The sequence below is a fragment of the Gymnoscopelus braueri genome (genome assembly GCF_963280865.1).
Source record: "Gymnoscopelus braueri genome assembly, contig: SCAFFOLD_130, whole genome shotgun sequence".
NCBI classification, from domain to species: domain Eukaryota; kingdom Metazoa; phylum Chordata; class Actinopteri; order Myctophiformes; family Myctophidae; genus Gymnoscopelus; species Gymnoscopelus braueri.
The window spans coordinates 38,023-50,070 of NW_027660732.1; the positions used below are offsets into that span (position 1 = coordinate 38,023).

The 12,048-nt window shown below is 42.5% G+C and overlaps 1 protein-coding gene across 1 annotated transcript in view; it reads left to right on the forward strand.

The window, feature by feature from the left end:
* LOC308081261 (intermembrane lipid transfer protein VPS13A-like) overlaps positions 1 to 12,048 on the forward strand; it is a 167,121-nt gene that overhangs the window by 37,004 nt on the left and 118,069 nt on the right. The window contains exons 5-13 of the mRNA XM_080457648.1: positions 5,155 to 5,256; positions 5,774 to 5,883; positions 6,444 to 6,503; positions 7,340 to 7,396; positions 7,595 to 7,675; positions 8,114 to 8,174; positions 8,745 to 8,872; positions 9,047 to 9,153; positions 9,279 to 9,450. Coding sequence (XP_080313774.1) covers positions 5,155 to 5,256; positions 5,774 to 5,883; positions 6,444 to 6,503; positions 7,340 to 7,396; positions 7,595 to 7,675; positions 8,114 to 8,174; positions 8,745 to 8,872; positions 9,047 to 9,153; positions 9,279 to 9,450 — 878 coding nt within the window. The remainder of the gene's footprint in view (positions 1 to 5,154; positions 5,257 to 5,773; positions 5,884 to 6,443; positions 6,504 to 7,339; positions 7,397 to 7,594; positions 7,676 to 8,113; positions 8,175 to 8,744; positions 8,873 to 9,046; positions 9,154 to 9,278; positions 9,451 to 12,048) is intronic.

Here is a 12,048-nt window from a genome sequence, read left to right on the forward strand (position 1 = left end):
ATATGCTTGGAGGAATACCGTCGGAGGTCGCGTGACGTACCATTCGAATTTGGTGCTGATTGGATCCTCTGTTCGTGATACATGGCGTTTTGATTTGAAGAAATAGGCCCCTCCCACTAAAATAAATAAGCCCCTCCCACAGATGTAGCGGGCCAATGACATCGTCATGTCATGTCACTCCTGAGATCACCTGCTTTTCAATTTGAGAGGAGTGATCCCCCCAAAAATCATGTTTTTGCATCAAACGGTTACGTTTTGCACAGTTGTGGCGCCCCCTATGGGTCAAAGTGGAAATGCTTTTGGGGATTCTTTGAGTAAACCACCCTCGACATGTGATTCAAATTTGGGATCGATTGGACGTTTCGTTCGTGATTTTTGGCATTTTTGGTAAAACGGGCTCCTCCCGCTAACTTTGGAAGCCAATTACGGACGAACGGTAAGGACTATCAAAATGCCGTTTGGATAGATTTATCGCATGGGTCCATAGATGACCTGTACCGATTTGTGTGAGATTTGGACAAAATTTGTAGGAAAAGGAGCAAAAAGTGTGTTTTGAAGAAAATTCAAAATGGCGGAAAATCTATCCAGACGCAAATGGGCGTGGCCTATATGGGGAGATGCGTAGTGACCCAAGGAATCCAGGGGAAAGGACATTTTGATTTTACGACCTACGGTTCAAGAGTTATAGGCCAAAACGTAAAGGGCGCTGTTATAGCGCCACCATGTGGCCGATTAGTGTAATTATTTTTTCAATAATTTCGGACTAAATTATGAACCTCCCCACCAAATCTGGTAACTCTAGCTCTTACGGTTTCAGAGAAAAAAATACTTGAATTTGAGTTTTTTCACTTTTACATTAAAGCGGATGGGGAAATTTAATGCACTAATAAATCAATATCAATTAAACTATTTCACCAATCTCTTAGCAAAATACAAGCGCACGATTCCAGGTCAAGACGGTCATTTTGAGATATGGCACAACATTGGGGGAAAAACTGTGGGAGGAGATGCGGTCTAAAGTATTGTTTATCTAGAAAGAATAAAGTTCATCAAGTACTATAGTCTGGTTGCCCTGTTAGGGCAACCACACTAATAAAGTGCGAGGATTACTATAGTCTGGTTGCCCTGTTAGGGCAACCACACTAACTATGAGAGCTGATTCTATGGCTGGGAAACTGTTAAGCAATAATGCCAATGGCTTTTGGAAAGAGGTTAAAAATATAAATAGGTCTAAAGCAGTACTGCCTTGTAATATTGATGGTGTTTCAGGTACAGAAAACATAACTGAGTTATGGAGGCAGCATTATGCTGCTCTGTTCAACTGTGTAAAGAGTGAACCCTATTATATAGGTAAGTTAGATGAGGGTGGAGTACACTTCAGCCCAAATGAGATCTATCTAGCTATTAGACAATTAGCTGATAAAAAAGCATGTGGCATAGATAACATTAGTGCTGAGCACCTAAAGCTAGCCAGCCCTAGAGTTGCAGCACTGCTGTCAATCTGCCTTACAGGACTGATAACACATGGGATCCTACCAGATTCCATGCTCACAGTCACCCTAGTGCCTGTCATTAAGGACAAGGCGGGCAAGGTTGGGAGTATGGCTAACTAGACGCGTCGCAATTCAGGGCAATTGCAGAGTGTGGTTGCACCGACGCCAGTCGCGGGTCGCTGCCGCCGGGACTCGAGGAATACGCTGGGAGGAATACCGTCGGAGGCTGTGCATTGTCACGTAACTCCTTAGATCACTTGCGTTTCATTTTGAGAGGATTGATCCCCCCAAAATAAGGTTTTTGCATCAAACGGTTACATTCTGAGCATTTATGGCGCCCCCTATGGATCAAAGTGGAAATTATTTTGGGGATTTGTTGAGTAAACCACACTTGACATGTGATTCAAATTTTGGATTGACTGGACGTTTTGTTCGTGATTTGTGGGCTTTTTTGTAAAACGGGACCCTCCCGCTAACTTTGGAAGCCATTTACGGACGAACGGTATGGACTATCAAAATAGTTAATAGATTTGTTGAGTAAACCAACATTGACATGTGATTCAAATTTGGGTTTGACTGGACCTTTCGTTCGTGATTTCTGGCATTTTTGGTAAAACGGGCCCCTCCCACATGACCCAGGAATCCAGGGGAAAAGATTTTTTCATTCTACGACCTACGGTTCAAAAGTTATAGGCCAAAATGTAAAGTGGGCTGTTATAGCGCCACCATGTGGCCGACTGGTGTAATTATTTTATTAATAATTTGGCAATAAACTATGAACCTCCCTTCAAAGTCTTTTAACTCTAGCACTTACGGTTTCCGAGAAAAAAATATTTTTGGTAAAACGGTTCCCTCCCACTAACTTTGGAAGCCATTTACAGACGAACGGTAACGACTATCAAAATGCCGTTTGGATATGTTTATCGCATGGGCCCAGAGATCATGTGTGCCGATTCTTGACATAGGAAATTTGGACAAAATTTGTGGGAGGAGGAGCTAAAAGTGTGTTTTGAACAAAATTCAAAATGGCGGAAAATCTATCCTGACACAAATGCGTCATGACCCAAGGAATCTAGGGGGGAAAAGATTTTTATTTTACGACCTACGGTTCAAGAGTTATAGGCCAAAACGTAAAGTGGGCTGTTATAGCGCCACCATGAGGCCGACTGGTGTAATTATTTTTTAAATAATTTTGGACTAAATCATGAACCACCCCTCCAAGTCTTGAAACTCTAGCCCTTACGGTTTCTGAGAAATAAATACTTGAATGGGAGTTTTTTCATTTTCCCATGAAAGTGGATGGGGAAGTTTAATGCACTAATAAATCAATATCAATTAAACTATGTAACCAATCTCTTAGCAAAATACAAGCACACGATTCCCGGTGAAGCCGGTCATTTTGACATATGGCACTAAATTGGGAAAAATAAACTGTGGGAGGAGATGCGGTTGAAAATAAACCGCTAGGGCCTCTGGAGGATAACAATAGTCTGGTTGCCCTGTTAGGGCAACCACACTAATTATAGACCCATTGCCCTAGCCAGCATTTTGTCTAAAGTACTTGAAAGGATCCTACTGGATAGGATAAGTGTTTTTATCTCCACCACAGACAACCAATTTGGTTTTAAGGCTAAACACAGTACAGACTTATGTATATATGCCTTAAAAGAGGCTGTTGAAACATACAGAAGACATGGCTCTACTATGCTGATAGGTTTTATTGATGCGTCTCAGGCTTTTGACCGTATTAATCATCACAAACTCTTTGTCAAACTTAATCAGAGGGGTGTGCCTGGATGCATCATACGCATCCTGGCTTACTGGTATGCCAAACAAAGTATGAGAGTGAAATGGGGGAATAGCATATCCTCTCCCTTCGGTGTAGGCAATGGGGTTAAGCAGGGGGGGCTTTCATCCCCCGCCTTCTTTAACCTATATATGGACGACCTGTCAAAGCAACTGGGAGGGGCTAGGACTGGTTGCATGATAGGTAACACCCTGGTCAATCATTTTATGTATGCCGATGATTTGGCCATTGTATCCCCTAGTAGTGCTGGGTTTCAGGAGCTACTTAACATTTGCTCCGATTATGGTGTTCAGTTTGACGTGAAGTACAATGCCAAAAAGAGTGTGGTAATGATCTGCAGGACCAAGGAGGACCTGAAACTTATTTTTCCTGTTTTCTATTTGTCTGGGCAAACCCTTACTGTGTGCAACAGTTGTAAATATTTGGGGCATATCATAAATGATAAGATGGAAGATGATGCTGACATGTTCAGACAGAGACGTATGTTGTATGCTCAAGCTAATTTGCTGGTAAGAAAATTTCACTTCTGCTCTGATGAGGTTAAAATTAATTTGTTTAGAGCATACTGCACTCCTTTGTATACTGCCCCTTTATGGGTGAAATATAAAAAAGAGAGCTTACGCAACTTAAGGTGGCTTACAATGACGCTCTCAGGATTCTCCTGAGGAAGCCTAGGGGTGGGGCAGTGCTAGTCAGCTTTTTTGTGACTCGGGTCTAACCACCTTTCAGGCTCTCCTGAGAAACCTTATTTATAGTTTTAAGTGTAGACTTGATGGGTCTCTTAATGAGGTGATTATCAATATGATAAATCCAAGGCATAGCTCAGTAAGATACCGCTCCCAAATGTGGAAGCATTGGTACAAGTGCATTTTATAATGTTGTGTTTTACTGTGCTTTTTAGTTGTTTTATATATTAACTTTTCATGTTTTGTATGTCCCCTATTGGCCTCGGCTGTAATAAAGTTTGATTGATTGATTGATTGATATTGACTTTTTTACCGATATCCGATATTCCGATAATGTCCAACTCCTAATTTCTGATACCAATATCAACCGATACCGATATATGCGGGCCTTTTCACCAAAAGTCAACTAATTGTCAGGTAACAACATCAGATATCTAATAAAATAAAATGGCTATAATATCAATATAATATCGAATAAAATACAGGTTTTCAATTAAGTGAGTCCCGGGACTCACTGGTGGTCACTTTGAATGAGTCCCACTAATCTTAGATTAGATGTTGATCTATTTACAGTGCAGAAGCATAATTGCCTTGATGCCTCTAACATTAACGAGTATCAGCTGGACACAGACACACACACACCTGCCCTCTGCAGTGCTCTAATTTGAAAGTCACTCATTTCTCTCCAAAAGCCCTTGAATATGATGGAATATGATTAAGGATTACTGTGATTATGGTAAGCTCACATTTCATATCACACACAACATACAGTAAGAACTCCTGTAAATTATATTTAAAAAAAATTAAAACCTTTTTTTCCCCAAAAACCGATAGGACCTATATTTTCCGATATTACATTTTTATGCTAATATCGGGAGGTCGATAATATCGGACATCCCTGCTCACATAGGGTAACTTTGTATTTTACTCTCATGTACACATTTCAAGGATATCATTGTCAGAGGAAAATAAGTTATTAACAGTTATTGCAGTTATTAACGCGCCCAAAGTACTTATTATGACCATGAGCCCTGGCCCAAATACAGTATGTTTTGAATTTAACATCTTTGTAGAGTTTCAGCTAGTATGTACTGTATGTGTGTATGTGTTTTTGGACTCTCTGTGTGAGTTGGTGAATATGTGCTATCATTCATCCCGTCTTCTCCAGGTCTAAAGTATGATGCTGATAAGGAAGAGAAACAACTGCAAGAGGCTATCCAGAGAGAGCTGCAGAGGATAGAGGAGACCAAGCAGAAGGCTGCCGAGCAAGGTTAGCCTGTCTACACCAATTAGTTAGTTAGTTAGTTAGTACGTGTTTATGTGTGTGTGTGTGTGTGTGTGTGTGTGTGTGTGTGTGTGTGTGTGTGTGTGTGTGTGTGTGTGTGTGTGCGTGCGTGCGTGCGTGCGTGCGTGCGTGCGTGCGTGCGTGCGTGTGCGCGCGTGTACATCGGTGCGTCAGTGTGGCAATAATATAAAAAGGTAATAATTATGTCTTGCTCTGAATCAATTTAGTGACTGTACATTTTTATCACATGCCTATTCTTCTGGTTTACAGTATAAAACAGCAACACAGCACAAACGTTTCTGGAGGGGGAAAGGCGTATTATACAACTAGATCTATGTTAGAGAGTGTGTAAATATATGACACAGGTAGGGGGGGGGGTCTTCTCAAATGTCAGTCTCTGGAACATTTGAAGATTGTGGAAGAGATAGGCTGGATTGCGAGACTAGGAAGGTGAAGACCAGCATTGTGTAATTCTAAAGTGATGTTTCCCTGTGATTGACAGAGAACCCTAAACTAGAGAAGCAGGACACCTTTGTGGAGAAGCTAGTCACTCAGGTCATCAAGAACCTACAGGTCAAGATTTCTAACATTCATGTCCGCTATGAGGATGACGTGAGTATTCAAATAAAACATCGCGCTGTTCTCTCTACCATCCTTGATCATTTTCTCTTCCCATTTGCTTTCCGCTCATCCTATGTGAAAATATCCGTAAACCGTTTCCTGTTTCCGGTTTTATCTTGAATTCATCATAGTTTTCACATGGTATAAAAGACAAAGGGAAAGCTCCGGTTATATTTTCTTTTCTCTGGACGACGAACAGTTATCCCCTTTGTGTTTACCAACGGTCTGACACGTGATCATATATATACATGTTCTGTGGACAGCGGGGGGGGGGGATACGAGCATTTTCGCCGGATATGGTGCCTGCAGGCTGGTTGCGTTGGTTCTGAAAACATAACCCTTTAGGGGGTGGATTGAAAACATTTCTGTGACCGGTTGAAAAGGTTATAAAACACAAATTGCTGGCACTGGGTGAGTAGAGCTATTTAACACTTATTTTAACCAAAGTAAATCACTTACCCTACCTTTAACATTGACGGTAAAACAATCTAGTCATCATAACCCTTCACTTTAAAATAAAGCATTTTTCACTTTCCCCCTTTTTCTTTCAGGTGATCAATCCCAACTGTCCATTGTCATTTGGTGTGTCACTGAAAACCCTCAGCCTCCAGGTAATGTGGTGTATCAGCTCAGCAATATGTTAATGTTTTCTGACACACATGATTAGCAATTAACTTGTATTCCATCAGTCAATTAACACATTTTCTGCCAGGTATTAATTAAATAACGATCCACGGAAGCCACGGTGTGTACACGGATGTAAACAAAGGCTGTCTGGGGGGAGGGGGAGGGTCTCGAACAAAAACATTTTACCACGTAAATCTCCGTCAATGGCAGTCAAGTGTTGGGGGGCGCTGCTCTCTATCACCTGAGTGACCATTTTCATTCTCTACTCACACGGATCCGGAGATCACGTCATCCGAAGATTTCCGCCTCCGTCCACTTCCTGTTTAGCGTTTTCCTGAAAACAGCTGTATCTTGAGTTGACATTTTTTGCCCTGCATTTCGTAAGGCATGCTATCTTCAACATGCTGTTACAAGGCAAGGGGCGGTCGTTGTTTCTCTGGGCGACACACACTGATACCATGTGTGTTTACAAAACGGTCAGACGAGCGATCATAATGGATATACATTTTCTGTGACTAGTTGAAAAGGTAAGAAAAGCGTGCATTTTTGGCGAGAGGTGGTATATTCAACATGCTGTTACAAGGCAAGGTGTGGTTGCGGTTCTATTATTTTTTTATGGGCGATGCACACTGATACCGTGTGTGTTTAGAAACGGTCGGACGAGCGATGATAATGGCTATTTTCTGTGACCAGTTGAAAAGGTAAAAAAAAAAAAATTGCTGGCAGTGGGCAAACGCAGTAAGAAATAAGTCTGGCAGTGAATGAGTTAATATACTCTATTGTGTAAGTTCTTCCTCACTGTTAACTTATGATTTCACAGACCGCTGAGAACTGGAAACCCTGCCATCTGGATAAGAATGCCAAGCTTTTCTTTAAGGTAGTTGTTCAACCAATGCCCCTTGCTCTCTTGATATATGAGAGTGGGGAATGGGATTAATAAAAGTTTTACCACTACCCGGTGCTAAGCTTTAACCAGACATTGAAATACAATGCTACACACGTTCAGCACGGCAATTTGCACAATGGTTAGTTGTTTCTCTACTTAGTAATAATGATGTGTTATTCCACTTTGCAGCTTGTGCAGCTTGACAACCTGTTTGCCTACTGGAATGTCAACTCCCTGCTCTACTCTAATCACAGTCCAGATGAAGCTCTGGTGAGTCATTCTGACCTTACTGTGAGCTAAGAAGACAGTGTCAGGCATGCATGGGTTAGACGTGCCATGGCCTGTTTAGGTCAAAGCCAGCCTCTTCATTGTCTTTAGAACCAGGCCAAGCCTAGTTAGACAAGTCGGGGATCACGCTTTACCACTTTATCCACTTTCTCAGATTATTCTGTATCTTGTTGCTTAGTTTTGAAAGGACACTTATGCACACTGGGATTAATGCACATTTCACTGAGCCATTTATTTAATTTCAGCCACTGAGGCACAGACTTCTTGCATGAATGGGTTTGAAGATTTCATCTTAAAATTGATCTAGTAAATTTTGCAAATGCAGCAAAGAAAGAGGATGAAATACATGATGATAAAAAGGAGAATGGAGGAAATGGGATGCAAATTTAACCATCTCTTTCTGTTTCTTTGGTTCCACAGCAACGTCTCAAGAACAGCATGGCTCCATACCACAGCTCTGGACGCACCAACCATGACTTCAGTGAGTGTCTCATTGTCAACCAGTCCTTAGAATCGGCACATCAATTCAGAAAGAGTTGTATTAATACCTCTGGGCTTACATGTTGTGATTGATGTGCTTGTCAAGTACTGTTAACTGGGTGAACAGAATTTTTGCAACCCGGTTATTCAACTCCGAATTGCCGAATTTCGAACATTGCTGGCCCACAATAACCTAGTTGACCTGGCGGAGACCTGTGCTCCGAGGAGCACTTATAGTTCTACTCACCCTCAACCACCCATTGGCTATAAAGTCATGGCATCATTGATTAATTGGTTAATCAATGATGTGCAAATAAACTGACTTAAGTACTGACTTAGCATAAACCCATGTGACCACTAAACACATAAAGTAGACACATTTGTGCAGGATTGTACTTGATCACACATACGTCACAATTTTACAACTTTCAGATCCCACCCCAATTCAAAATGAGTTCAAGGTACTTGCCCCATTCCTTCAGGACAATAAAGGCTATTTGTTTCAACAATTACAATTGTACTTTATCCTTTGGCTTCACAGCACTTACATTTTCTTGTTGTTGGTCCACAGTATTTCGTCCGATTACAGCGGACGCTAAACTCCGGATGAATCCAAGGTCGGATGTAGATTTCTCCTCTCCTAAGGTGGACCTGGAAGTCAATCTCCAAGAGGTGGCCATTGAGCTCAATAGACCACAGGTAGGCATGTGTGTGACTGTATGTATGTTCAAATGTGAATGCTTGTGTGAAGCAGAGCAGTGATGTAAAAGGTCAAAACATTGAGAAAAGGGAAAACTTACTTTCCCCCTACAGTACTGAGATTTCATCTCAGTGCTTTAAGTAACTGATGACCTATGCCCTCCCTCCTTGCAGTATATCAGCATTCTGGAGCTGCTGGGCTCAGTGGATATGATGACACGTAACCTACCGTATAGGAAATACAGGCCAGAGGTCCACGTTCACCACAATGCACTCATATGGTCAGAAAACACCCTTCCTTAACTATTACCTATACTCCTAAGCTTATGTTTTGGTACCAAACATTGGACGTCGTGGATTTATTCCTATTGCTGGCTGTCATGGCGTGTGTGTGACTCCACTGCAGGTGGTCGTACGTGATCACAGGCATCATGGAGGTGGATGTGAAGCCCCGCCTTCACATGTGGTCGTGGCAGCACATCCGCCGGCACAGGCAGACGGTGAAACGCTACCGAGAGCTCTACATGGAGAAGATCACCAGCAAGAAACCCACAGAGGAGCTGCTCAAAGAGCTTGAGGTGAGGCCGGGATGAGGAGCAGTGTAACGATTACGTTGGATAATATTCCAGCATATTCATACACAAGACGTAATTACTTCACAAATCATATAAAATATAATTTGTGACTCAATTACCATATCTCAACACAGGCACACATTGGTTTGTGTACATGTATCGCTATATGAAACCTACGTTACGTTTGTGTAACGTGAGTTCTTGACTGGTTAATATAAATGCCATAAAACAACAAGAAATACACTCATAACTGGTTGGACAAATGACACCAAAAGACTTCTTTTCACGTTATAATAAAGCGGGTTTATTCAGCTTACAGAGTTTACAAGCAATTTAGAAAGTTATGATCCCTAAAAATGGGATAGTTACTTCAACCCTCTCGCATGAGCGAAAGAGTTGAAATACTATGTGTTTTGGCTTTAGTAAAATTGTCCCGGTTGATCACGGCCGTGAACAACAGCGAACAATTTCCCTGCTCCTCAAAAGCAGGAGATGTTATCACTGGAAAGGTTTGGTCCCTAGCCAAACGCTTCAGTCATAAATCTCTATTAGCCTTAATCCCATTTTACTAAACATTTTGATACACACATGTATAACGCTTTGGATATCAAGAGAAGAGGGGAGGGTGCTGAAATAGAAGCTTTCATGTCGTGTGTGTATTTAAATGGAGGAGATAAAAAAACGGGAAGGAAGAAAAGGGATAGAGAGAGTAGAAGGAACGTATTGGGAATACTATACTGTAATACTTGAGTTTACTCAAATGATTACAGTTTAGATATTAAATGTTTACACATATAACAATGTCGCTTATGGCAATATGCACAGATCAAACGGTAACACACCTTGTATTTGGCTTCAACTGGTTTCTGGAAAGAATGGACAGGCACGCTGTAGAGTCGGACCGAGAGTTCTTTAGCAAATTGTTCAGTTTAAGGCAAGGTGTTCCGTGTAAAGGCAGACGGAATGGGCATTGATGGCGGCGGAGGTCTTCTCGGGTCCGGGCGCACTTCACGGCTCGGGTGCATGTGGGTAGAGAGAGAAGATCTTCAGCTGGGGACTGGAAGCGCCCAGCGTTGGTGAGTCTCCGGCGGAGACGAGCGAGGCGAGGCGGCCTCTCTGCGGAGCGGCTGCTCCGGCTGGGTGTCTCTCCTTGGTTGGAGAGCTTCGCAATGGGTCAACAGAGGATGTCCTCCTACGTCCGAGAGCGGGTTGTGGCTTGAGCGATTCACTGTGGTTTCTTAGAGGTTTTTATGCACCGAAACCCTTTGATGTCCCAGAAAAGTTATTACTATGCTAATTTCTTATCTGGTGAGGATGTCACCATTCTGTAGGCGAACGAGGTCAGGCATCCTGGCGCCTGGCCATTTGGGGGGGGGCGTTTCTGAACCCGCGACCCTTATGTGGTTTTACCACATGGTTAAACATATTTGTTCATTTATTGTTCATAGTTCATATGTCGTCTTCATAGGTCATGTGAACAATGTCTTTGTGTGGCAACAAGGTTGTTTCCAAATATGTCCCTTATAAGAGAAAAAGAGAGAGAGGGAAAAAGAGAAAGAGAGGGAGAGAAACCCAAAACCTATGTTTCTGCGTGGGTGTCTGTGTGTGTGTGTGTGTGTGGGGGGGGGGGGGTCGAGGTTATACAGGGGCTGGTGTGAACTTTTGGCCGGCCCCAGCAGGATATAGCTCGACCCTCTGTTGGAGTGATTGTCGGGTCTGTTGTCTTATCACTCCTGCCTGGTCTCTGGTGTTTGTATCCGGGCTTAATGTGGGTTAACCTCAATAGGCCCTGGTGTGACCTTTGATGTTAAAATGGTTTGCAATCAGCTGCTTATCCAGCATCTCCTTACAAACCCCCCATTTAGGCCATTAGAGGATTGGACCGCAGGTTCGGGTCGTCTTATGGCGTACAGGAATCTCAGCAGCTGGATAACAGGAAGACAACACACAACAAGGCATACATTCCATCTGGCCGTCTAGGGCGGCCACCATTAGATTTGGCAATAACCCTAAGGCGACATTGCTATAGTCTAGTGGCCTTCATAAAGGCACAGAGGTAAAGAGATAGAGAGAGAGAGGGACAGAAAAGTAGATGTTCTTTCTCTCTGGGATTGTTAGTCCGCCGGACTTGGCTGTGGGCTAAGAGAGTTTCTTAATGGGGCCCAAAAAGGAAAGAAATCAATAAAACCCTGCTTGTATCAGGACCGTTGGTGTCCTAGAACCGGGGAAGTTAACCCTGTTTAAGGTGAGTGTTGACAAGGTATGACATGGGGTTCTTAACTTTATGGGGGGGGCCCAGTAGGAGAGCAAACAAAGAAAGAATAAAAACAAAAACATAATGTAAACGAGGCATTTAGCCCAACATCTAAGGAGACCTAAAGGTCAAAGAGAAAAACCAAACTGTAAAAATAATGTATAAAAAGGGTTTTTTTTTTTTTTTTAAATACAAAACGTACGGCGGTCATCCCGTCTTGCGGTAGGGAGGTAGTTTATACTTCCAACAGCCTGGGGCTTGGTTGGTGTCAAGTGTATCACTAGTTTTATGTCATTAAGGTTCTGAGGTACGGCGGGAGCTCAGCATGGTTCCGCTGTCACCTTCGA